General features: G+C 42.4%; 1 protein-coding gene across 4 annotated transcripts in view; it reads left to right on the forward strand.

Moving 5' to 3' along the window:
• Positions 1-27,095, forward strand: part of LOC308410389 (partitioning defective 3 homolog B-like) — a 238,090-nt gene that overhangs the window by 70,153 nt on the left and 140,842 nt on the right. For all 4 annotated transcript variants that reach the window (XM_080903688.1, XM_080903689.1, XM_080903690.1 and 1 more), the window contains exons 5-11: positions 1,275-1,342; positions 12,170-12,253; positions 14,205-14,330; positions 18,488-18,740; positions 19,483-19,591; positions 20,714-20,853; positions 20,951-21,079. In XM_080903688.1, the coding sequence (XP_080759814.1) occupies positions 1,275-1,342; positions 12,170-12,253; positions 14,205-14,330; positions 18,488-18,740; positions 19,483-19,591; positions 20,714-20,853; positions 20,951-21,079 (909 nt within the window). The remainder of the gene's footprint in view (positions 1-1,274; positions 1,343-12,169; positions 12,254-14,204; positions 14,331-18,487; positions 18,741-19,482; positions 19,592-20,713; positions 20,854-20,950; positions 21,080-27,095) is intronic.

Consider the following 27,095-nt stretch of genomic DNA (forward strand, 5'->3'; position numbering starts at 1 on the left):
GACACAGAGTGAGAGAAGCTGTTACTACACACATTTATTAAATGAGACATACAATTAAGCACCAGAGGCTTTGCAGTTAATATACGAGTGACTGTTATGACAGGAGGTTACTATAATTAATGTTACCTGTCATCCTGTTTCTAATTAAGCTCACGTGACGGCATCGACAGCCAGGCCAGACTAATTGATTTGCGAGCCGCCAAACCGCAAACATATGTTTGCTATCTGTCATTCTGCGGCGAACGTGACCTTGCCTTCCTCGTCTTGTCGCGTCACCCGTCGTCTCTGACTTTACGTGTATTTCGTGACTCGCCCCGACTTTCCTCTTCCTTGCTCTTCCTCTCCCTGGTCTCATTTGTCTTCCTCTCAGCCTCTCTTCGTTCCATCTATTCCTCTCTCTGTCTCTGACAGGTGGAGTAGGTCATGTGGCAGTATTGGGGGGACTGAGGTCAGAGGTTAAAGGTCATATGAGTCCATTAGTGTCTACCACTAACGGAGAGACTTATTGACCTGCGTGTGTTTGTCTCCATATGCTCAGACAAGCATGCTCTCCAAGGTCTGATGTCCCCCTGTGATATTCACCAATATTCATATGTGAGTTTGGGTCATTCTTACAAATAATAATAAACATTTCATATAAAAATAAATCTTCAGTTCTTTGCAAGTGTAGTTTGAGTAGTTTTAGAAGTCTAAATTCTAAAAACATATTAAAATAATGAACGAAAAGTCTGTCACTAAAGACTGACTGATAATATATCCAAATGTCCAAAAGTATTACGCTTCACAAAAAATGGGATTTTGTGGATTATGAATTATGAAGTTTAAACATCTACTCTGAGGAGAAATCGACCAGTTACATTGTTTAGTTGATCCTGTTCCTGCGAGAGCTCCTTTCCACCAGCACTGACCGAAGCCCAGCCAGGTCTGCCGAGGTGCGTTTCCCAGTCTGATGATGAGACAGCTTTACAGGCAGAAGCAGTCGGGTCAGTCCTGTTGGCTGACAGACCTGTGGCTTTATGCAAACTTTACACTATGGTATAATAAATGTGATTCACACTTGCGTTTACCTTCTTCTAACAGGATCGGCTTCATATATGAATTGTTATTTGTTCACTTCACTCATTTCTTTATTCTAAACTCTGAATTTTAGACAGTTTAAATCAAAATACATAAACTTCCTTGGCTTAGTCACTCATTACACTTTTATTTAAACCGTAATTACTTAATTTGTCCACGTGTCTACAGTATACATGCTCTGTGTCTGTTCTCTGCAGGCAGCTGGTCCCACTGTGGAGAGGCCAGCAGGGGTGGAGCGGCCAGCCAAACACCCCTTCAGTGGAAGGTCAGTGTGTATTTGTGTGTGTGTGACTGACTTCTGAACTAATTGCTCACCTTGATAAACATGTAAAATATATTTTAAAGAAGTGTGGTCATGAAGCTGGTTGGAGCAGAGATGGAATAATGACTCGCAGAGAGCAGCAAAGATGGTGGTGGAGCGACTGGAGGCTGCTGTTGTTTTGATTTGGTGCTTTGTAAATAAAGTTGAATTGAACTGAAAAAAGAAGAAAAAGCCTGTTAATGCCCAGGTGTGTCTCTGGATGGCTGCCGGGTGCTGAGGCTGCGGTTGAGGATAGTTCTTGTTTGTGTGCATGTTTGTCTACATTTGTGTTTACTTCTGTTTATGTGTGTACTTCTGCCCTACTTTCCCTTCATTAAAGCTGTATTCTAATCCAGATCAAGGCCTTCGCAGATGCAGTGCAAAAAGCTCCATCATTAGCTCACTACAAAAGATTGCCAAAACAGGGTCAGGGTCACAAACAGAAACGCAGAAACACACTCAGTGAACGCACACGGCCACGCAGAGACCGCCACACTCACATGGGCTGAAAATAAACAGCTACAAACATGCTTGCATCTTTTTTTTTTTTTACTTTCACAGGCAGACACACATGCAAACACTAATGAGTGCAGTAATTAAGTGTTCAGGGTGTGCAGTGCCCTGTGCCTCCTTTGGGCCTTTAGGCATGTGTGCACATGTGCTTGTTTTGGTAGTGAGGAGGGCAGGCTGCCACATTATAACACAGGGAGAAACAGTCCACAGCATACGCAGTAATCTGTAAAGTACTGCAAATCTGTGCAGGAGTGCTGACGGTGAGGCTTTAGCCAGGTGTGTTTCTGTGGTCAAGCCCTGCATTAAGCTCCTCCCTCTACAGAAGCCTGTACTGTGAGATGGTTTACATTTACACCGGAGCAGATTAGCACGATACCGTACCCTGCACTCTTGGCTTGCTCTGGGGCAGGTTACCTTACACCCATCAGTCGAGAGTGACCAATCGATTTTCTGGAAGACGGTGTCAGATTCCCAGAAAACTTTTAGGGAGCTTGTGAAGGTTCATCTGTCCCTGACGAACACCAGTAAGAAATGCAGATTCTAAGCTGCAGCTTTCTACATTGTTTTCTCTCTTTTGGCTGAATACAATTTAAAAGCAATTTCATTGTTCCATAAGCTTTAACACAGAAATATCCTGAGAACAGGCTACCTGAGCCTCGTCCTCGTTGACCTTATATCAAATTTGCAAGTAAGCCTCCTTCCCAGTTTGAATTATGTTGTATATTTGCGCTCAGGCTGTTCTACACCACTGGGATTGCAGCTAAGAGAATATGGCAGTGAGTGTCTTTATGAAAAACTGGAGCCACCGCTCATTTATTCATATTTCAGTAGGAAAATGGGAAATGGATGCTGCAATTTATTGAAACGTGCAAACATAAATAGTTTAAGGATTGTAAGAAAAACCAGAGTTGGTACAATTCTAACAAAGTTGTAAGTCGGTAAATGGTGTGAAGCCTCTGAGGCAACCTGTCGTCTGATTTTACTGCTTCAATAATGTTGAGCTCCGAGCTCTGGGAGGCCCGATCCGTGATAACGTGTTTCTGTCCAGGAATGCTTTTACTGCATGTTTCAGCATGTTTGGGATCGTGCTGAAAAGTAACGTCATTGCCACCCTTTGGTGCCATTTTAGCCGCTTAGTCAAAGGAAAAGTTCTAAAATGAAAAGATTCACGACAAAAATGAAGATTCTGTGTGGAACTGTAGCACCAGCCTGTTTCTCTGTTAAAGTTCCTGTTTCATAACAATGTCGTCCTCTGATTAAAATCTAACAGGTAAACAACTTTATCTAGTTTTCTAACTTCCTGTGAATTGGCAGCTGAGGCTGAGAGATGAAGGACGTTTAAAGAAAGCCCAACATTGTTGTGGTTGATGATTCACCCCTCGAATACTGATAGTGATACTTACATTTTGCCACAGCTCGCTGTTTCTTCACGTATTTTTTGTGTGATTTATTTAGTGACGATCACAGATACGAGAAATTCAGAGCTTTCTGTCGCAGCGCAGACTTCTTGTGGGCTGACGAGGCGTTCACTGCCACAACTATTCCAGAACAATCCTGCATGGCGTTGTTGAAAAGATTGCTTTGCCTAACAAAGTCCCACAGTAACTGCCTGATAATCGTGCCGTTACCTGAAAGAACTGTTTCACTCTCCTCGGCTTGTCCATTAGTTGCCGTGGCACGAATGAAAACGAGTATCTGTACGCTTCGTTTCCTCGTTCTCTCGATTCGATCCGAACATCTCAGACGGATTCAAACGCGTCTTTCTGTTAATGCTCGTGAAAGTGCCCACACACCCAAACAGACTGACTAATATAAAAACCAAGACAGTGAATGAGTCAGCGGCTGTTACAAAGCGATCCGTGTGCAGCGCTGACCTCCGCTAATGTAAAGTTTATTACCGAGTGCAGTTAACACTCAGTTAGGACAACATGTAGTTAACCTGTAAAGGAGAATTGTGAATGTGTTGTAAGAATAATGTGCCACCTTAGCCTCTGCTTTTAAGGCTGTGCACACGCAGGAATTAGATCACACACACGTAGACGACACGGAAGCAGCCTCCGTGACAGATGTGGGCAGTACCTGCTCTTTTTTCCCGGCCTTTCTATGGCGTCCTCATTAAATCATGACTTACTATAACTAGGGCTGAACGATATATCGCATTTGCGATAATATCGCGACATGATCAAGTGCAATTTTCTAACCGCAAAGGCTGCGATTATACTCTGGACATGTCCAAATTCATGGGCTGCATCCTCCTGAGGCCGCATTTGTAGACCGATTACGTCACAGCGACGCGCCGAAGGCTGTCCAAATTACTACCATATCCCAGAATGCATAGCGCGGCCCAGCCAAACTCCAGTTTCCAACAATGGCGGCCGCTACTAAGTTTTAAAATTACTCATACTAATCTTTCTGGGTCACAAAATAAACTTTTAAAATATTTTCAGGCGAGAAAGTAGTTGTGTAAACATCAAATATCTGCTCGGTTTATCAAGATATCCCATATTTGCAAAAGTGCTTCGACGTTTTCAGAGGCGTCTGCTACCCACCAGCTCGACAGCTAGCCGGGAGCTCGAGGGTTACTGATGCGGCCGAGAACGGCACAACTCCCGGCACATCATTTTCAGATCACCGCGGAGTTTCGCTGCTCGGGTTAAACGTAATATATAAGTCACTTAGACAACCTAAAAATGTTATTGTTGGGCTTTTTTCAGTGTTTTGTTTGTTCGTGAGTAAATCGGTTTGGCTGAGATTAAAGTTATTAGATTAGATAAAATAAAACTTTATTAATCCCCCGGGTGGGTTCCTCCTTGGTTTTCACACAGCTGACTAAACGTCAAACAGAAAACTTATTAAACAGAAGTATGAGACAGTCGAGAATTTACACCAGTGTCTGGTTATATTTTAGATAGCAAGAAGCAGACGGCCGAGTTTATTAAACTCCACCGAGACAGCGGTGACGCTAATCAGAACTAGACCGTCCAATTTCACGCCTTTAAACTTTAAAGGCGTGTTTGTGTGTGTGTTTATACAATTGCTATTATGTTTGCACTTTATGTGTAATGTTACTGACTGCAGAGATCAGTAAGATGTGTGTATTTTTTATTTATTTAATATTATTTTTTAATTGAATGACTGTCTAGTAGTTCACAGATGTCGAAAAACTGAGTGTGGTAAAGCCACTGATTTTGTTTATGTATATTTCTGCAATCTGCACATTGTACTGACTTTCATTTTAATGTTTACACCAGGGTTCCTTGTCAGCACTTTATGCTCAGATGTTTGTAAGCTAAAAATAAACTATTGTGTATGTTCAAATATACTGTTGTGATTGAAGAAGTTAAATAAAAATGTCAGTCATCAATTCATGCATCACCTCATGTCATCATAACAGAGGTCTGTCTTCCAGGAAAGAACAGTTTAAAATTAATGTAATATAGTATTGGCCATACTATATGATGTATTGCTTGTCTTTGTTTAATAATACAGAAGACAAAGACCTTAAAAAATAATCGCATATCGCATCGCAATCGCAATATTGGGGCAAAAAATCGCAATTAGATTATTTTCCATAATCGTTCAGCCCTAACTATAACGCACAACTTTGCCTCCTGAATTAATGGACGGGCAAACTAAATGGGAACAACCTGAGTCTGATTACCTCTTGTGACACTTTGCCGTTCAGCGCAGTAAATATAACAGTTAATATTTAAGACACCCGCTGAGATTTGTTTTATTTTCTCTGTAACGTTTTTTTCTCACACCAACCATCTCATCTGTGAGTAATGTAGACGTGATGTAATGGTTTCCGTGGTCGCTGGGGAAACGATCCTTGAAATTGCAAAAAAGTCCAAAATGAGAGGAGCGCAGCCATAAATACTGGAGCAGAGAGGCATACGTTAGAGGAACACGTGCGTCCCTGTGACAGAGTATGAGTTTTGTGCGCCGTGTGTGTTTTTGTGCGTGTTGTCGTCCTCCCGGAGTGTGTTTGCGTGCGAGCATTCGTGCACCTTTAAATGTGAAGCTACACCTATAAATACGGTTATGGCTCATCATAATTTTTACCGCGCTGCGTGCACACCAGAAAACTCATTACGTTTGAATCAAAATGTCCTTTTTATACAGGGAAACAGATTTACTGTAAATTGGTTTATTGAAATAGCATTTCAGCTATATTATGTTTCTTTGTGAATAAGGCAGGCAGAGTATCGGAGGTGTTTTAGAAGCTATACGAGCTGAAGAGGTAAGTAGGCTTCACCGAGTGCAGAAAACTAACTGGAAGTAAGAGGTTTAGCCTTGCTTTACCAGCGTATGAATATGTATTTGGGGACCGAACACTTCCATTCGTTGCCAGTGAATTTTACTCTGCCGGTGTTTTGATACTAATCTGCTTATTTAGTCTCTGCCTGCAGTTCAGGGGAGAAAAGTTTGAACCGAGATTGCGGCGTTGATTATTCTTATTACCGAGGGTCCTTTTATGACGCGCTGTTGTGACCTTCTTAGTCATAAGGAAAATGGAAATGATGCAGGGATAAAGAACTGGATATAAAGCCATCGTGTCTACATTTAAGTATCAGTTATATCATATTTCTTTTAGGATATTGGGATTCCTGACTGTAAGAAACCTGTTATGTTGTGAACTGAGAAAAGAAGGACAAGCTTCATATAACTGGGGGTTAAATTACACCCTCACCCTGTCACCCAGGTGTCATGTAGGCTGCAGGGAGTTACTTTGTAATGTTGGCTGTAAAATTACAAAATCTTTCTCATCCTTTAGGAACTATTTCAGTTTTCTTTGTAGCCCAAAATGGTCGAGGAGTTAATGTGAAGCGCACACGGGAACATCTTTGTCTGTGTTCATAGTACGCTATGAATGCTTTATGCTGCCATACACCAAATATCCTGGTACACTGCTTATAAAGCTTATCTACTGCAAAAGCATTCAAATTACATAAAATAGTGCCGACTGATGATTTCAGTACAACTTAAGAGTTACCGGTTCTGTCAGTAGTTAGCGAACACAAAGTAATGTATTTGAAAGCATTCCTGAATCATCCAGCTAAGAAAAACTGAGGAAAACACTTGGAGTGATGAAAGTAACATCCAGCTGAACAGACGTAGCTTTCTGGGATAAACTAATGTACGACTTATTAGCTGTAAGTGGTGTCGTCATCCTCTGTACTCAGACACGATGGCACCAAACAGGCTCTAAAAAACTTTTAAATCTAACTTCACAGGCAGTTTTAAAGCTGCGATGCTTTTTAGAGTAGGGCTCCATGGTCTAAATTAGGGCGAACACATGCAGCGTTTCACCTTTCAGCTCTTTTGCAACCCCGGCTATCGCCATCTGGTGGAACTCGCAGAGAATGCAGCTTTAAGAACAGAAAAAATAAGAAACTTGGATTTTACGAGCTACAATGACCTTTGAAAGATGTTTGCTCAAATCAAACCAAAGTTAATCAAATGAAAACTACATTTAAAATGTAGTACTACTATTTATTATTGCTACTGTCAGGGCCGGAGTGGCTGTACTGCAAAGATTGTCTCCAATCCTGAAACTGCAACATCTGGGCACAAGTCTTTGCTCCCTCTAGACGAGCCCTGAATAATGTGGTTTTGATGTAACGATGCCAGGAAAGAGTAAATGTGTCTCCATAGGTTTATAAATGCGTTTAATATGATTCACAAGCATAAACCCAGATTTCTAAATAATGTAAATGTGTGTATATTCTGTTTTTCAGCCCACCCACAAATACAGAGAAATTTGAACATCTAAAACTATAATAATTAAAGTTAAAATTTATAATCTACAGACAATATTCTGAATTTCCGCTTCACAGACTTGTTCACTTTTGAAAAGCTTCCCGTGCACGTGTCTGAAAATATTTGAGACGTTCGTTCGGCTCACTTACAGTTTGTTAAATACGCGTGCGCAAAGTTTCCTCGACATGCACAGATCGCATCGTGTGTGCATGTGACGTTTTGAGAGTCTTCCTGAATCCGTGCTCGTGCAGATAAACAACTGTAGGCTGGATTCAACTGCTAGAGGAAAACTGGGACATCTCAGCTTCCTGTGGAGTCCCCTTTCCTCAAAGACAACAGGCGCTTTTTTCCTAGATAAACAGAAAAGCTCATCACGCCTCGACTAGAAGACTCACGCTTACCAGTTACAGATGCCTGGATCTAGTTGTTCCACGTCACGTACAATATATCTACATTCAGAGATTAATCAGCATAATATTAGTGTTCGTCTGTCTGCTGTTTCCCCAGCAGAAGAGCATCCAGCATGTAGCAGCGGCTTATTTAAACCATATATGAACTTTCATAGGCGTTTTACATGTGTGTGCACAGGAAGCTCTTTGAAAATGAAATGATCACATTTGTGAAGTTTGTGTAAAAATGACCAGTATTTATTCCACACCACACTGCTCTGTGAGCAGCTGACATAACCGGGATTTGGGGCTGCTTTGCTTCCTCTGAGCCTGGACTCGTGTTTATGAAACAGCAGTGAGTTCAAAATTGTATCTTTCTGTTTTTGCGAGAAAACGCCAGGGCAGCGGTTCATGACCTGAAGCGTAGACATCCGTGTTTTAGATGAGATTCTTCAGTGTGACCTTTTAAAACAAACCAGGAATAACGATGAAGTTTTTAAGAAGGAGACGTCTGATATTCCTCCTCATCGATAGACCCAGAAAAAGTCTGATAAAGGTTGATTCCCTTCATACTCCTGCACCAGTTGCAGGGTTTTCCTCCCAAAGGTAACGTGTCTGTGTAGGTAATCCAGGTGACACATCTTCAGCAGCCGTCGCTTTGCTTTCCAAGCACCTTCGATCTGATCGAGGTTGTTACTGTGACAAACTCATGTTTATTGCACTTTGCTCTTATGCATTAAATACTATCTCTGCTACTTTTGTTTGTGAAGGCTCTCATTTATTTTATACTTTGAGTTCTTGTGTATTTTCTCACACTTATCTGTAGTATTTTTGTGTATTTTCACTGCCTTGCATTTACTCTGGCGCTCTGCGCTTGAAAGACTGGCTTTGAGGGGAAAAAGGAGGGAGAGAGAGAGCAGGATAAATAAGAAGAGGGATGAGACGAGAGGGAGGAATGCATAGAGAGGAAGAGAGCGCTTTGGTAATGCACATCCTCTGTTTTTGTTATTTCTCCTCTGTGTCTGTCTTTCATAGCGAGGATCAGTGAAGTGGCAGGTGGATAAAGGGAACACCTGCTCTCTTCATCTCTCTTTCGCTCCCCTCTCTTTGCTTTTTGCCTCTTTTTTTCTGTCTCTTGTTCTCTCGTCGCGCTCCCTCTCTCCTTTCTCGAGTCTCACCCATTTTGTCTCTCCCTTTCACCCCGACTTCATTTTTTGCATTGATGCAGCCTGTCAAACATCTCACAGAAGAAAAAACGAGAAAGGAAATGCAAATGGATCTGAAGTGTTTGTGTGCGTCGGTGTGTTTGTGTGTGCGTGCCTGTGTTGTAGTTAGTGTTAGAGATCAGAAGCGCAGCAGCAGGAAGGATAGAGGGAGGGGTGGATGTTATTTTCCCTCTTGTATTAATTCTTTTCATTAGCCCTGTCTGATTAATTCAGTGCCTCCTCCCGCCTTCATTTCATTTTACTTCTAGACCTTGGTTGCTCGCTACTTTCTTTTCTCCTTTGTCCCTGTTTTTCTCCTGTTATACATCAGTGTTACTTTTCCTTCCTCTTCCTCTTCCTTTCTCCTTTCATGCCGTGTTCAGACTGATTCTGTGATGTGAGAAGGGCGGTATCGGTTGCTTTCTGTGACCAAGGCTGAAAAATCTCAGTAAGTGTTTGTTTTAAATAAAGTTAAGTTTATTATTGTGATCACTAATGCAGGAAAACATCTCAACTTTACATTGTCATTCATAACACCAACGCAAATCTACTCAGCCAATCACATGACAGCAACTCAGTGCATTCAGGCATGCAGACATGGTTAAATCAAAAAACTACTCTGAGCCTCTCTGAGCACACAAAACCTCAGAGCAGTGTTTCCAGCACCTCGTTAAATCTGTGCCACGATGATCAAACCGGCTGACGCGTGTAACGCAGTTCAAAGTGTACCTAATGAAGTGGCAGGGGCACGTATGCTGATGAACTGTCCTCTAATGCTCAAAATTTCAGTCATCATAATGACATATACTCCTGCACCGTTCCCCATACTAAGTCTAACACCCTCCTGGGTGAAGGCCGTCAGTGGGGTCCTCCAACGTCCTTGGTCCTGGCTTTACTCTCATGATCTCAGTTTTATCTTTGTGGATGTTCAGTCGTACAGCTGCTTGTGCGCTTGTCTTCTCTTGCGTTTGCTGGTGGTTGCAAGATAGTAACGACAAATCTTCAAAAATAATTGTAAAAAAAAAACTGAAATCCAGGTGTTCCAGCTGTGTCCACTTCACTCCGCTTCTTCTTCCTTCTGTGATTTTCTTCTTTAACCCGTCAATCACTCACAGGATTGGGAATGGTGATAGCAGGCATGCTTGTCTCACCCCAGTCTGGATCTTAAACTCATTAGGAAGTTAACCGACTTCATTGGTACTACAAGGTTCCCTGTGCACACCATCCAAAGCCTTTTCATAATCCACAAAGTTGACTTACGCTCGAGTTCAGCTCAGTTGACTGTTCAAGGATGATGCGCAGGGTGGCAGTCGGGTCAAGACAGGATCTGTTTCTTCTAACTGTACATGAAGTAATCTTTACTGTAAGCTTGAAAAGGCACACTCCATTAATGCTGACTGCATTTATTTCAGGATCCAGAGATGTGACTGGTTTAGATGGGATATGTTATCCTTCCAGTTGATTCCATGGGCCTGTCTCATTTGGATCAGCCACAAAAATGTCCAGGAGTCACCCTAATCACATGTAATCATATGTCATTATACGGTCATACGACCGGTCATACCAGAGCTTATGACCATGTCATGACCTCTGGTATGACCAGTCGCGGTCTGGGACAGCAGCTGTGGTAGCACCAACCCCATCACTTTACATTTCCTTATTAACATACAACACAATGGTGTGCTTCAACAACACATGGAGAAATGGTATGTGTGTAATGACAGTTTCCAGTGTGATCCAGTCAGTTTTCCGGTTACACACTGAGAGCATGCTCTAAATCTTTAAACACCACTCTGTGTCCTTGCCTCTGTCTTTCTTCCCCAGTCTCACTTCCTGTTGTCTGGATTAAACTCAAATCTGCTGAGTAGCGATGAGGCAGCATTAGCTTTCTGTGTGTGTGTGTGTGTGTGTGTCTGAGACAAGGAGAGAGGGAGAACTTGTTTCTACACTTTGCATCTTTCCCTGTTGCCATCCAGCATCATCAGTAACCCTCTCTGGAGTTTATCAGCATCTGTGCTGCTATCAGTTGATGGGGGGGTGGGGGGTTTACAAATGGATGGATGGTCTAGAGAGAGAGGGAGACAAAACGAACAGATAGTCAGAGACGGAGAGGGGAGGGCAGAACAAAAGCACAAAACCAAGTTCAGACAAACTGGCTTCTAAAAACACGCACACATGCACGCATGGAGCAGAGAGAAGGTCAGGAGAGGATTAATGGCTGTGTGCTGATAGATAAACTAATCAAACAAACAAAGACTTCAGCACACACATGCATTAAAACACAGGCAGAATGTAAAGCAGATACATACTTGAATAATCGAAGCTAGACAGAGACACTGAGAGACTGAAAGCAAGTCAGAAATCCTCAGAGAAGGATGCCACATAAAAGTTGTGACAGGCGTGCGCACACAGCAGCAATCTGCACTTTTATTGACTTTGATTAGAGTGTTGGCATCGCCTCCTCTGCGGCCTGGGTTTGCAGACATGGATTAAGTCCTCGACAAAAAGTATTTTTAGCTCAGTGAACGGATCCATGGAAAATGACGTTTCAATCTTGGATAGCGCTTCTCCAAACTTTTCCTCCCCAGACCGGCACAGGTTTTTGTTCTGGTGGTACCACATGTGTGTGAGGGCTGCCCTGCTGTTTTCTCTCTGTCTGCACATTTAACATTTAATCCTTTTATTTTGTGTCATGCCTGATGATTAACCTTGGATACTTTTTAAGGCACATCTAAGCTTTTTATCTTGATTTCTGTTCTCTCAGGACTTTCCTGATTCTCTCGTCTCGTGCAACAACTGAAGTAGTTCAGTTGTTCCTGTTGCTGTGCTACGTCAAAGCTACCCTTCCTTTCAGAGTAACTGAACTTGTATTATTTTGTTTTCTTCCTCTCTGTATGTGTGTGTTCACTGTGTGTGCACAGCCTGACCAGAATGGTGGAGATCCTAGGAGAGGACAGCCCTCTGGGAATCCACGTGGTGCCCTACTGCTCGTCGCTCAGCGGACGGTGAGTTGCGCTCACAACACACATCCTTCTATTTAAACCCTAATTCTCTACTTTAACCCCCAGAGACACTGTCAGATTACCATAGAAAGCATATACTAAAGTCATCCCGTCATAATCCTGTTATTTGCTGCGCTGCACTACATAAACACCCAGAGATGCTCCCACAGTGGGGAAAAGAAGAAAAGGAAGACATGAGTGCACAGCTATGCAGGGCTCTACTTTGGGTGTGGGACAGTCGGGCAGTGGATGGGGATTTCCTCACGGAGAGCAGGATAACTTTTTATGACTGTTCTCATGACTCACCTGACCTCACCAGTCTCCTGCTTGAATTCCTCGTTCTCTGTTTTTCCCCATCATGCGCTCCACGGTGTTTTTTCCTTTCTCACACACTCATCTCTTTGTTACCTTTTAACCTAGTTTCAGCATTTTTCATCATCAAACGCTGTATTTTGTTCAAGTTAAGGACCCGGAGTACTGAACTGTTGCCATTTTCTTACATATTACCATTTCACTCTCAGTTTGTAAGTTTGAAGGTGTTTATATCGTCTAATACAGATAACGTTAAGATGTCCTGACATTGTTACTACTGTGTTTAAAGTCATTCAAGGAGCCGAGGTAAGCAGGCAGTCTTTGCAGCAGCGACTAAATAAACAACATGCAGTGCTGCTCTCTTCGATTTTGGGATCACATCCCACATTTTCATAGAAGACACAATGCTGAGTGAGAGAAGAATCACCTGTGATGAGTCGTAATGCACCGCGATGCACAGAATCAGGCGGACATAGAAGCATGCATTTAAACTACATCATCACAGTCAAGCGCAGACTAAATCATGATTGTACGCTGATCTTATGACTTGTTTGTGAGAAACAGGATTTGTTTCTGTATAAAACTCCAGTTGTTATCGTTGCTGTGCTTCACTGATGTGCTGCGATATAGCCAAGCATCTCCTCTTTGGCCTGATCTCGAGTCTTTGCAACTTTGCAAACCTAAACCATGCTGGCGTGTTGCGTGCTTTCTCCTGGCGACCCTTCTAAACGCCACACTTGTCTTTTCCTAATTATGCTGTGATGAACTTTCGTGTTTAACATGCTAACTGAGGCCTGTCGAGTCTGAGATGGAGCTGTTGGGTTTTTTGCGATGTCTCTGAGAACAGCACAGTCTGACCTTGGGGTGGATTCTGGGGCAGGGATAGCTCAGTAGGTAAAGTGGTCACCCCATGATCGGAAGGTCGGCGGTTCGAATCCACTTAACGGCTACCCTGAGGTACCCCTGAGCAAGGTACCGTCCCTACACACTGCTCCCCGGGCGCCTGCTTAGTGGGCTGCCCACTGCTTCACTGAGTGAATGGGTCAAATGCAGAGAAAAACAAGTAATTTCCCCATGGGGATCAATAAAGTATCCATTATTATTATTATTATTATTATTATTATTATTTTCAGGGATGCTCAGCCCTCTGAACGTTAGCATCTTTCTTGAATATCTACCACTTCTCACTGCAGAATGATGAATAATCAAATTATTTGGAAATGACATTATAACCCTTGTCAGACTCGTGGGCAGCAGCAGCTGCATCTATAAGCTCATTGCTTACATCTTTCCTCCCTGGCATCGTGTTGGCACGTGCTTCAAAGCTCCAGACCAGCAAACTTCTGTTTTTATAGAGGTGCTCACACTTGCTGATGATCAGTTACCCTCTTCATTCCTTTGGAAGTAGTCAGGGTGTTTTCACAGGACCACAGGGAGTCTTGTGAAAACTTTCTTTTTCACAGGACTGTAAGTTATAGTAGAAACCCACAGCGGAGCTTGGAGATAAAATGACCATAACTGTGGTAAAGTAAACCATATGGAGACTCGTCTGTCTGCATGCAAGAAGTTCTGTGCGTTTGTGAACCTGTGCATGGAAAACGTCCTTTAATCTCTCGCTCTGTTCTTGCATGTTCTCCGTCAGGGCTCTTGGTCTGTATATCCGTGGAGTGGAGGAAGAGAGCCGCTCCAGAAAGGACGGCCTGTTTCAGGAAGACGAGTGCATCGTGAAAATCAACGACACCGATCTCATGGACAAGACCTTCAGCCAGTGAGTACAGCTCTATTAGAATAAATGCACGGCCGTAGAATAAAATAAACACAGCGTATCGTGTTACAGTTAATGTCCACGTTGTGTACGGACCAAGAAAGAACTGCTTTACGTTTAGGAGCTGCTGTTTCTTCTGTGAGTTTTGGTTAATGGAGCAATATAATCGCACTTAACTTTAAAAGTAGGTTTGGATACATTAAAATTACATTAATTTGTGGTATTGTTACCAAGTTAGTGAAAAAACTCAACTAAAGTATAAACCTGTCTTCCCCTGCTGTCTCACCTTCTGTGAGGTAGCACTGCAAATCCAAAGAAATGCAGAAAAACACTTGGCAGATGTTTAGCTGCTTCTGGATTAATCTGTGTGTGTGTGTGTGTGTGTGTGTGTGTGTGTGTGTGTGTGTGTGTGTGTGTGTGTGTGTGTGTGTGTGTGTGTGTGTGTGTGTGTGTGTGTGTGTGTGTGTAAAGGAAAGATTTGTTCAACCTTGGAGATCAAATGTTGGAGTTTGCTCACGGTGCCCCTGAAGCCTGAACAGGGCTACATAAACACGAGTGTTTAGAGATGTAATGTGATTACAGAGCATTAAAATGATAAAAGACACCCGTAAAAACAATTGCCACAGATTACAGGCACAGATGCGGATATTATATTGATTGCACCACATTACACTGTGTATTCAGTCCACACAACAGTTCCTGTCCAGTGTTCACTGTGGTAATGAGATTACGCGTGAGGTATTTTATGCTGTACTGTAGGTAAATGGATTATCACCGCTGAGGTTTGTACCTATTGTTCAAAGACAGGTGTGTAGCCCCCTGTGCACTCGCTGACACACAAACACACACACGGACAGTTTTTCTCCTGTATTACACCCTTAATCTTACATGTGATATATCGTCAGTCTGCATTAACAAAGTTGAATGGACTGTATTACACACACATACACACACATACACACACATGCTCTCTCAGTATTGTTCCGTCATGGCAGGTGTGATATTGTGATATGCAGCTTGATCCTGCAAAAGTGGGCCACAGAAAGTCCACTGATCCCCCTGAAAGCTATGTCTACACACACACACACACACACACACACACACACACACACACACACACACACACACACACACACACACACACACACACACACACGTTTTCATATCTTAGTGAGGACATCTCATTGACACAATGCTTTCCCTAGCCCCTTACCTGAACCCTAACCTTCAAAACTGAATACCTAATCCTAACCCTCAGCCTAAACCCAACCATAACTCGATTGTAATCCTGACACTAAAACCACATTTTGAGCCTCAAAAATGTCTTCAAACTCGTGAGGACCAGTGTTTTGTCCCCATAAGTATAATAGCATGCCAATTTGCTGTCCTCACAAACATGTCTAAACATGTGTACACACACACACACACACACACACACACACACACACACACACACACACACACACACACACACACACACACACACGCAGCTATCATATCCACTGCCATTGCCCTGTGGTGGCGTCCTGCGCCCATTAGCCCACACATCCACTCACTTCCTGTATCGTACACCGTGCAGATGTTGGCCTTTGGATTTACATTTGTAATAATAATATAAAAGCATAGATTTCCATGAACCGCCAGCAGGCATGAGGGCTACAAAGGTCTACTTTTATGGTCATATTTGCTAATATTAGAGACTTTAATAATTAGTATGATTCAATATTACAATACTCCCTCTGAATGAGTGAACTGACATGTTCAGCTCTCCTGGATGTCCTGTGAAGTCTCTGTGAGTTTTCTCTGTGATTTTGCATCCTGGCAGATATGATGCTCAGTCAGTTTGCCGTGAATGTGTATTACACATGTATGTATTCACAGAGGGGGACTCTAACGTGGTGTGGGCCTGCCCTACTCTCACATTAGTTATCAGATTTAACAAGATGCTGGAAGCCTCCTTTGAGATGTTGGTCTATATTGAAATTATGCGGCTTTATCAGCTGAGCACTTGCGCTGCAGAGCTCCTGATATCAGATATGGTTAGCAGTAACCAGTGTAACCAGTTTGACAGTACTGCTTCTTTGTGACATGCTGAAAGTGTCCATTAGTAGACGGCAATAAGAAATCCGTGTGGTCAGCAAAAATATCCATAAAGGCTTTTAATTGGTACCATGATTGATTTGATATTAGTGCCCAAGATGTTCCAATAAAACATTCTCAGCACGGAGACCCCCACCATCAGCTGTGACTGTGGAGTCCAAGTTTTCATGCTGTTGTTGCCAAATCTGACTTTATCAGTGGAAACTGAGCTTCTTCACACCAGATTTAGTGACGTTTGCTCCCTGCACTCAGGAGCAGACTCGCAGTGATGGAGGACAAAGCACTGACCCTGTAACAGCAATGATATTCACTCAACGACGGGACGAGAAAGGAGCCGGGCGTGGTCATCGTGCTGTGCTTTCTGAGACGTTGGTCTGCTGAGCACAGCTGCACAGAGCGGTTTCTCTGATGTTAGCAGCAGCCAGTCTCACGGCTGCGTCTGATGTTGCTCGTAAAAAAAGGTGTTCCCAGATGTTTTTAGAAAAAAACATCAAACTGTGGTTTTAATTTTCAACAACAGAGCAAAAATAATATTTCCTCAGAGCCCAGCACAGGAAGACAACATATCATAGACACATTCCCACTAACACATCTTTAGCGTGGACGTGTCGGGAAGTCCAGTGGGAAGTGTTTTAATGTTACTGTGGGAGATCCACTGAAGTTGTACATTTCTGCAGGCACAGAATGTCAGAACGCTGATGTTTGTTTTGGATTGAAGTATTTGGAAGACCAAAGAGTAAAGGCACCGAAATCAGTCGCAGCTTTTACGATTTTCTGCGGTTCTCAGAGGACTGATGAACCGTGTTTGTGCAGTTTGGGGCAGGACCAACGGCAGTGTGGGAGACGGTGACACACGCTCCCCACTCAGGACATAAAGGTGGCGGCCTTAAGTCTGGAAAGACGACTGGGTGTGAAATGAGATCCCAGGAAACCCCGTCAGCCGTTCACATTTTAATTTCCTAATTTTGATCTTTATTGTTCTATAAACCGAGCCTCTGGCTGTGACAATCTAAGCACTGCTGTCCCAGATTGGATGTTTTCATAGTAAGATAACTAAATAAATAAGAACGCAGGTGTTTCAGTGAGTGTACTCCATGATGGCTGACTCTTTATTGATTTATCGATTGAGTCTTCTACGTGGAAACTCCTCCACCTGAGTGGATCTTTAAGTAGTTAAAAAATCATTATAATTCCATACGTGATTTATTAGGTTCCACACAGGACTTTCTAAACATAGTGTCTGGTTACGGTTATTTCTAATCATTATAATGCGCTCGTAATCTGGGAGGGAAACGATACGTGTGTAACCCAATAAAATGCTAATAAACTGGATTTGCTCTGTCAGTTATCTGAGGAGAATAATGGTGTGTACTGCAGCTTCTGACACAACCGTTCCCCTAACGTACTTATTGGGATCTGATGTAGACGAATCCCCTGCAAAATGATGTTTTTTTATAGATCATGAGATTATGATGGCCTTCTGCACAGGTGTCATGGCTCGGTGTTGTCTCCTGTCTTACTCCTGAGAAAAACATTAAGAGATGCACAGAACAGCCAGCAGTAAGCAGTGGCACATTGTAAAATGTGCGGATGTTATATTTCAGGTTAGGTTATAATGTCTTTATGTCAGAATTAACCTTTGCACACAGAAATATAAAATCTGCCATTAGTTTAAACTCCTGTTTAGCTGATTATACATCAGCTTTCTTTGCTTACTTGTCAGAGCAGCACCAGCCAGTCTTAGAAATGAAAGTTAGTCTTTTAAGATGAATGATCCTATTGCAAAAATCAGATATCCCATTTATATTAATTACCAATTAATTGACATTTTTTGTCATTCATAATCATATTTATACCATGTGTCTTTTTGTATTTTTCTCCTGATTGAGTTATCTACCCTTCAGTAATTAGTTTTTGTGTCAGAGATGGATAACTGCTCTTCCTGTGTAATTGTGATTAATGACATGATTCCTTTTAATGTTCAGCGTGTGCCACTTGTTGTGCACATAATGTGCTACAAACTTTGAAGTAAAACTTTCTCCTCGTTTTCGTCCTCTCAGATCTCAGGATGTGTTCCGTCAGGCGATGCGTTCCCCGGTTGTACGCCTGGAAGTCGTGCCTTCTTTCAACAGAGAGCGCTATGAGAAGAGTCTGATTGGTCAGCTGTTTGGCAATAATACCGGTCCCACCGGCAGCCCCCGAAACACCAAAGAGCCTCCGCCCCCTGTCAAAGCCAAACCTGTGTTTAAACCCTCGGAGAATTCAGCCGTGCGGCTGGCGGAAGAGACGGCCGGCCTCGAGCCGGGTTTCAGTGTAAGTTCCTCTGCTGCACATCCACAGACTGACACAGACTTTGCATCTGTCGTGCACGCTTTGTAAAAAGTTTGCAGTTTTAATGATTAATGTGTGCACAGGCAAACACAATACAGCCCGGGCTTGAGCTTCGGTCTCCTCACCTTTCCTTCTAGAGCGAGTGCTAACTTCTCTCCAGCCTCCTCCTTAAAGACAGACCATATTTCCCATGGTCTGTTATTTCGAGTGCTAAATATACTATTTTTTATTTTTGGGTTGCTTTAAATTCTTTAGATGCTGTAATTGTAGAAACGGGTTCAAACCTCGTGTTATTTTGACCTCCTTCCTACAACGATCAAGTCCTAAAACACAAACGGATGCAACTTTGTCGTCAGCATCACCATGGTGACATGGCTGACATTTAAAACAGCTGGCATTGCGGCAGCAGTTTCTTAGCAGCAGCTGATTATCTTTTCCTGTCATGCAGATGTGATGGACTGTTCCCCAGACTCGCACGCGTCCGTACGCAGACTTTATCGATACTGTTTTTTTCCCAGCACGTTTAGATCTTTTTCTCACCTGTTTGATGTTTAACATCTTAAATTTAAAGCAGCTTCTATGAGCTGCTTTTACGGCGACTCCAAGGTGACCAGTGTGTGTTAGACTTTGCTGTAACAGATATATTGTTTAATAAATGCCACACTCTTGTTTGGGGTTTTGAAATGTGAAACAATGAATTTACTGCTGCTTGTTTTTCAAATAGACCCCGAAGGGGAAAAGTGAGAGCCCCCTCCTGAAGAAAAGCCCCGCCCTCTCTAGCTTGATGGCCAATAAGAGAGGAGGACGAAGACTAAGGATCGATTTAAAGAAAGGTGCGACACACCTGTGTACAGAACGAGCCTCACTCATCATTTTTCTGTGAATATGACTTTTTGTAGCTCTTCAGGAGTCGTGTGTGCTCTCAGTTTGAGGTTCAGGTAAAATTAGACGAGAGTCTCTTTTAGGGTTTTTTTCTGTGACTCTGGATTTTTATTAATCAGCGTCTGTAATATTTCTTCATGTCTCTACAGATGTTCTCTCTCCATAAAAAGTTTCCTTTTTCACTGTTTTCTGGCTTAGAGTCCTTCCTCTCTCCGTCTTCCCGAGGCTCTCTCTTCAGGGTCTATTAAGTCTTTATTGATCTGTTCATTTCTGCTGATATGAATTCATACTGGCCCAAACTGCTGACTTAGCGCTGCTAAAGAGACTAGACTTAATGAGGTCTATAAAGCGCTCAACCAGTCCCTGCGTCTGTGTGTGGCCTTTTTGTCCACGCATGCATGTGTATGAATGCTTTCGTGCACATTTTGTGCACATGTTTTTCACTGATTAGTGTTTTAATATTCATCACCCCCGTTTCCGGAACATTCACTCTTTGTTTCCACTTTGTTTCACTCATTCCTCTCTTACCTCTCGTGCCCTTTTCTCATCTCTCCCTCATTTTCCACAAACCTTAAACAATTTCACACCTGCAGGAACTCTAACTGCGGCTGTAGCTGAAGGGTTTAAAGCCACACACACACATGCACACACACATGCACACACACATGCATGCACACATGCACGCATGCAATCTCTTAAGGCTTTGAATTATCACACTTATAGTATGTAGTCAGGAGCTGAGTCAACAACACTGTTTGAGCTTTCAAGAGTGGTTTAGGTCGTGTGTGTGTGTGTGTGTGTGTGTGTGTGTGTGTGTGTGTGTGTGTGTGTGTGTGTGTGTGTGTGTGTGTGTGTGTGTGTGTGTGTGTGTGTGTGTGTGTGTGTGTGTGTAGGAAGGCTATAGTGTAAAATTTGTACTCTCAGTCTCGGGGAATAAAAATAGAGAAGCAAGGGCAGCTACACAGGATATTTGTGTCAGGATAGGCCAAGAGCTGTTACTTGTGGCTACTCGCTATAATTCACCTCTTCATTCATTTGTGTGTGTGTGTGTGTGTGTGTGTGTGTGTGTGTAGGTCCAGAAGGTCTTGGATTTACTGTAGTGACCAGAGATTCTTCGGTGCATGGTCCCGGTCCGATTCTAGTGAAAAACATTCTGCCCCGCGGGGCTGCGGTGAAAGATGGACGTCTTCAGTCTGGAGACCGCATACTCGAGGTGCAGCACAGTCTGAGCCAGAATAAGAAAACACGATGAGGAGGAGGAGGATGGGGACGATGGTGGCGGTGTCTTGACTCTGTGTGTGCGTTTGTAGGTAAACGGTGTGGATATCACAGGCGTGGGCCAGGAGGAGCTGGTGTGCATGCTGCGCAGCACGCGGCAGGGCGAGAGCGTGTCTCTGGTGGTCCTCCGGCAGGAAGACATGTTCCTACCCCGAGAAATGGTAAGAGCCAGTCACAGTGAAAGACGTGCTCAGAGGGGCGCTGTCCGGCTTTTTATTAACGATTTTGTTTTCATAATGTTGTTTTTGGTCCGATCAACAGACTTGCCCGGATGATGCGTGACCTAAAAGATGATACACTTCCTGTTCAGTGATATTGCCTTTCCTTTTTTTTTTTTTTTTACTCAACTAAGCAGTCATGTGACCGAGTGTTTCAGATAACGTCATCATGACGACTCGGCTGAGGCCGTCGTGAAGCAGATATTATTCAGATTATCGGGTCTTTCCTTCCAGTCTTCCTCTGCTGCATTGTTTGTGCTGAATTTCATCACTGCCTTTAACAATAAAGACGTCTTTAAACCACTTTGATTCTATTTTTCCATCTTTTTCTGACGTTGCATGATTAGCTGTTTTGCTCATAATCACAACTGTTGCTCTTTTCGTCTTTGCTGTCTCCTGATGGTTTTTTAGGATATTTGCTCTTCGACACCGTGACTCATTTTATAAATGTTTTGTTATTTTGTTCCCTTCTGCTTTCATCCTGGTTGTGCTGCACACCTGTGGCTCTGTCACAGATGGTGATAACTATCATTTTTACTGCACAGAGATCACATTTTTCATTTGGTCACATTTGCTTTTGTCTCCGGTCCGCCCGTCTCACAACGCCGCTTCATTTTTCCTACGTCTTCTTCCTTTTCATGTTGCTTTTTATGCCTTTCTCCCTCTTGTGTCTCTTTCCACTCGCGTCGACTGATGTTTCCTCAACGGCTGCCGGGAAGTTCCACGTACAGACGTGAGCTTGTGACCCTGAGCCCCATAGGAAACTCTGTTTGTGCAGACAGGAAGCGGGGCGATGTGTTTGTGCGTGCACATGTGATCACTCACCATGTACGCATGTCTGAACTCCATGACAGTCTGCCAGGGATACCTCTCTGAGATGTGTGCCTGAAGGTCTGCACTTGTCATCCTGTTGCGTGTCCACTCAGAATCGCTCTACTGCTCGATAATAATATACTGCAAAAAAAAACAGACGTGAACCGGTTTAAGGTGGAGTGCGTCATTGTTTTTATGTTCTCCTTTATGTTGTGTTGGTGTAAAAAACAACAACAACATGTTCAGCTGCACTTACTGAGGGTCTGCCTGTGCTGTATTCATGCAAAGGAGAAAAACTCATGAAGCGGAGAAACCTGAGAAACACACTGCACTTTAACACCGATCGAGTTATTTAGTCCAAAGCGTGAGTGCACGCTCAGGTGGGACGACACGTGTGATTTCCATATACCCGAGTTCACCGATCAGACACAACATCCTGACCGTCGACAGGTGAAGTGGTTAGGATAACCAGTCCTGAGGTCATACTGGCCATTTCAAGTCAGGCTGAGTCAACAGCAGTGTGAGGTGTTTGACTTGGCCTCCTCGTTCCCCAGATCTCAGTCCAGTCGAGCGGCCGTGGGATGTTCTGGACAAACCCCTGGATGGGTCAGAGCAGGTGGTCATAGTGATATGCTTCCCTGGACAGAAAATGGAGATGAATGCTGATAAACCTGTGAAATCGATTTGAAATCACACATCAGAACCAAAACGTCTGGCTGCTTGAACTGAAGATGGAAATAATACATTTACCCTGATAGTCTTTCCTGTGAGTTAAGCTTCAAGTCTCACCTGCTCAGGAAACTAAACTCCCATTGGTCCTGCTTGTTCCTTCACACACTCACTCAGCACAAACACCAAAGTGTTGTCCTTCTGCACCGATGCCCCACAGTGTCCCATAGGCCAAGTATTGTTCTCTGAATTCTGTTTTTGGAGAGAAGCATAACCAGGCTCGATTCAGGGGCACCTCTTTATTTCATTGTGTTGTTAATGAAGGTTCAGACCATTTATGACTGAACTGACTTCTTATGACCTGTTAAAGAAGTAAATAACCACAAAGCACATCTTTAAATGGACAAAGGAGCAAAAAAGATAAATGCTTACGAGCTATTGATTATATAAAATGGACTGCACTGTAACGTTTACACCTTCATCACTGTAGAGGGAAGTGAAGCCTCATATTTGTCACAATGTTTGATTTAGTCTGCCCAGCACGTCTTATTAGATCCCTGCTTTACTGTGAGAACCGGGAACTGTTTCAGTAGTTGATGCTAAATTAAGGGAATAAGATGATATCAAATGATATCAAAGCAACAAAGGACAGATGTGGTGTTAAAACCAGCAGAGTGTTAAACAGACAAACATTAAACAGATCTGTGATGAATGTGTTTAACAGATATGTGAATAAACAGAAACGTGTGAGTTTGTTTGGACTGCTGACACAGAAACTGGGACACGCTTTCACTTTTGCTCATTTTGGCCTGTGTGGGTGTGGTTTCGTCCTTTTGAGTGTGCAGTATTTCAGAGCTTCTCCTCTGCCTCCCTCTCCTTTCTCCCCTCCAATGTCTCTCTGTCTCCTTCACTTGTCCTGTCAGGCCGTCCACCCCACTAGAATTCACCTCTGTCTAATTAACAGCTGGTGGTATTTATTCAGCAGTCACAACACTTTTCAAGAGCAGCAAATACAGTTACAGTTTTGCATAATGGAGCTGTGAACACACTCCTTGATTGAAATTTTAATGTGCTGAAGTGTAGAACAGCGTGTGCTTATGCGGGCGAGGGATTTCAGGGCGGTGGTAGTCATCAAGCGCAGCTGTCTCAGCGGTGAGAGTTTTTAAAAGGGACCAGTGCTTTTAAAGTGCCCGTCTCTGTGTTTAATTAGTGCATTGTACAGTGTGACAGAGTGGATGGTTTACAGGCCGGGTCAGAAAGGTAGCGGCAGAATTACAGATCATTTAGAAATATCATCAGAAGATCAAAGTTCATATTAACGACGGGGTTGATGCTGATGGGGAAAAAACAGAGTTACAGTAGAGAAACAAAACCCCCCAAAAATTATTTCAGAAGTTAATAAAAAAAATAATAAAAACAATTAATAAAATAAATAATAATTTAAAAAAAATATGTGCAACAATAAATAAATAAATGAATACAAAATAAAATAAATAAATAATAAAATAAATAATAATTAAAATAAATACGTTTAAAAAATTGTGTGCAAAAAATAAAACAATTAATGCAAAATAAAATAGTTAATAAATAATAAATAAAAAATGTGTGCAAAAACATTTAAAAATTGATTACAAAAAATTAAATAAATAATTAATTAAAAGAAAAAAAGAAATTGTGTAAAAAAAAAAGAAAAAAAAAAGAAAAAAATTGTACAGTGTGACGGAGTGGATGGTTTACAGGCCGGGTCAGAAAGGTAGCGGCAGAATTACAGATCATTTAGAAATATCATCACAAGATCAAAGTTCATATTAAAGACGGGGTTGATGCTGATGGGGAAACGTGTAGTTCAGTCGAGCTTTTGTCTGTAAGTGTAGCAGCAGTGTTTGTTTCATGCTTTCTGCACTTTAGATCACTTTTCTGTGGCTGGTGATATAAATGCTGCATATAGACACGGCGTGTTTTCCACTGCGGTTACATTTTTATCACCTCAACAACAAAAACCCCTAAAACAGTGAAATTCTAATAATATTATCGCGCCTCATTAACCGAACGATCGTCCCACTTTGCTGGAGAGTTATTTTACTTAAGCAGCATTCGCACAGCTCCGCAAGCTTCGACTCGCCGTGGCCGAGGACGGCGTTGCTGACCCTCACCAGCGCACTGAAACAGAAGCCTCGTACACCTGTAAGTGCATCAGCTGGAGCCACTTTTCCTCATTTTTGGAATATAGTTAACAAAATAACTGCTCAAAGAATCAAAGTATCAAGAATCTATGAACGTGGTGTTTTTGTTACAATCGTAATCATTTTTTTATCCGTTGCTCTGCTCTGGTAACACTTTCGAGTACTGCTCGCAACTAAGAGTGTAATACTCCTGTAATTAAATGGAGTTTAAAGATATATTATTTGAAATTACAATGTAATTATATTTGCCTACAAATGCTTAAAGGCAGGAGCACCAGAATAAGAAACAATGGAATAATTGTGTGAAAATTTATGGTAAAACCAAGCAGCATTTCCCATCTTACAGGGTAAGTGTGCGTTACATATGTTGATGTTGAAGTTCTGCATTTCCAACAATAAAAAATAAATACCATGAAAGTTTGAAGTGTCTGTGTGACCTACGAGGGAGCAAAGTCAAGAAGCATCTCCTTTCCTGGAACAAACCTCCACAAAGTACAGAGTATGTACAAGTATGTGTAAGATGGCGAAACGATGTTTTTCCAAGAAATGATGCAGTGCTGAGAATGACTTACGTGCACTTCCTGTAAAAGAACCAGAAATTAGGCACAACTTAAATGTACTTACAGGATAATTGTGAAATACGTGATGTTATGCAGTATGTAATATTACTTACATTTACTCCTGTACAAACCTGCCTTGTTCTAGTGTGCCTGCCTTCATGTATTTATAGGTAAATATAATTACATTGTAATTTCAAATTCCTTGAAATTCCACTTAATTAAAGGGGAATTACACCTCGTGTCGTGGGCCGGATAATAAAGTCTTACACACGTATTTAATATTTTTTAGTGCTTGATAAGCATAACATTTCCCATCACTCGACTTGATCTAATGTAAAGAAACAACGTTGCACCATCATCATCTGAAGCACAAAAACACCTGGAGTCGTGTGAAACTCTTTCCACACAGTTCCAGCTATTTTCTAAAGCGTCCTGCATCGTTGTTAAAACTGTGATATGACTGAAGTTTCCGATTTTTTATTTTATTTATGTCAGTGTGTTTGTGTTTCTGGAGAGGAAACAGTCGAAGGATGATGATGAAATGATGGAAGGATCTTGTCTATCTTCTCCTCCCCCTCTTCCGTTGTCTCATTTTAGCCCACCATCTGGTGCTGTGTGCTAATGTGTGCGCTTGCTGTAGAACAAAGACATTACACCAGCTCTACACACACACACACACACACACACACACACACACACACACACACACACACACACACACACACACACACACACATTCTTACTCAAAGTCACTTTTCTGTGAAATAAAATCATCTTAATACACATTCCACAGTATAGCAAGTGTACATCCTGCTGTGCTGGCGCTCTGTACGGACACACACACACACACACACACACACACACACACACACACACACACACACACACATTGTCACTTGCGAACAACATAAAGCAATGTTTTTTCTTTAATTTTCTCTGCACATGAACAAGCATACGCCTGCTGAGTTGGCTAGTGTCTTGAAACTAATGTTTGAGACAAAGATGCTCTTTTCTGCTTCCAGACTTTTCACACCGCCCTCTCTCTCCCTCCCTCCCTCCCCCTCTCTCTCCCTCCCCTTCTTTTGTTCAGTTTATTTTTTCATGCATGTCACTGACGACTTCCTCGTTTACCCTTTGCCAGTTTGCTAAAGGCCTCTAAAACATTTTGGGTCATAAAGTAAAATAGGCAAACGTCTTTCAGCTTTCCTTTTTCTTCATTGCAACAGTGCTGAATCCTGCAGCAGAGAGCAGGGCAGCTGGAGCCATGCACGATCATGAAATCATAATATAATCCATATTTTGAGGCTTTGGGTTATGTGGCTTGAACCAATCTGTGTCTGATGATTAACAACTTGCCAATAAGGTTGCGTGGTTCGTCCAATTCACCTGCAAAGAGTTGTTGCTTGAAACTCCTCTGTGTGTCAGAGTGAAGCAGTTTAACTACACGTTTAATCCCGGAGATGTGATGGTGTAAGAAAAAGAAGTTTCACCAGCACGTCTCTGTTTCTCCACATGTTAGAGAAATGCTGCTGCAATACATGAAGGAACTGTGAGCACAATGGCATTATAGGGTTACACGAGTTTCTGAGACCTCTGTCTCTTCAACATGATCAGTACTTGACATAGTTTCAAAATGTTATGGACAAAACTCTTTTTTTGTTTTATAAAATTAACACTGTTGTTAATAAAAAGTTGCCAAAAACACTCAAATCAAATGTGATACAAGAAATATAT

This window comes from Rhamphochromis sp. 'chilingali', assembly GCF_963969265.1.
Source record: "Rhamphochromis sp. 'chilingali' genome assembly, chromosome: 14".
NCBI classification, from domain to species: Eukaryota; Metazoa; Chordata; class Actinopteri; order Cichliformes; family Cichlidae; genus Rhamphochromis; species Rhamphochromis sp. 'chilingali'.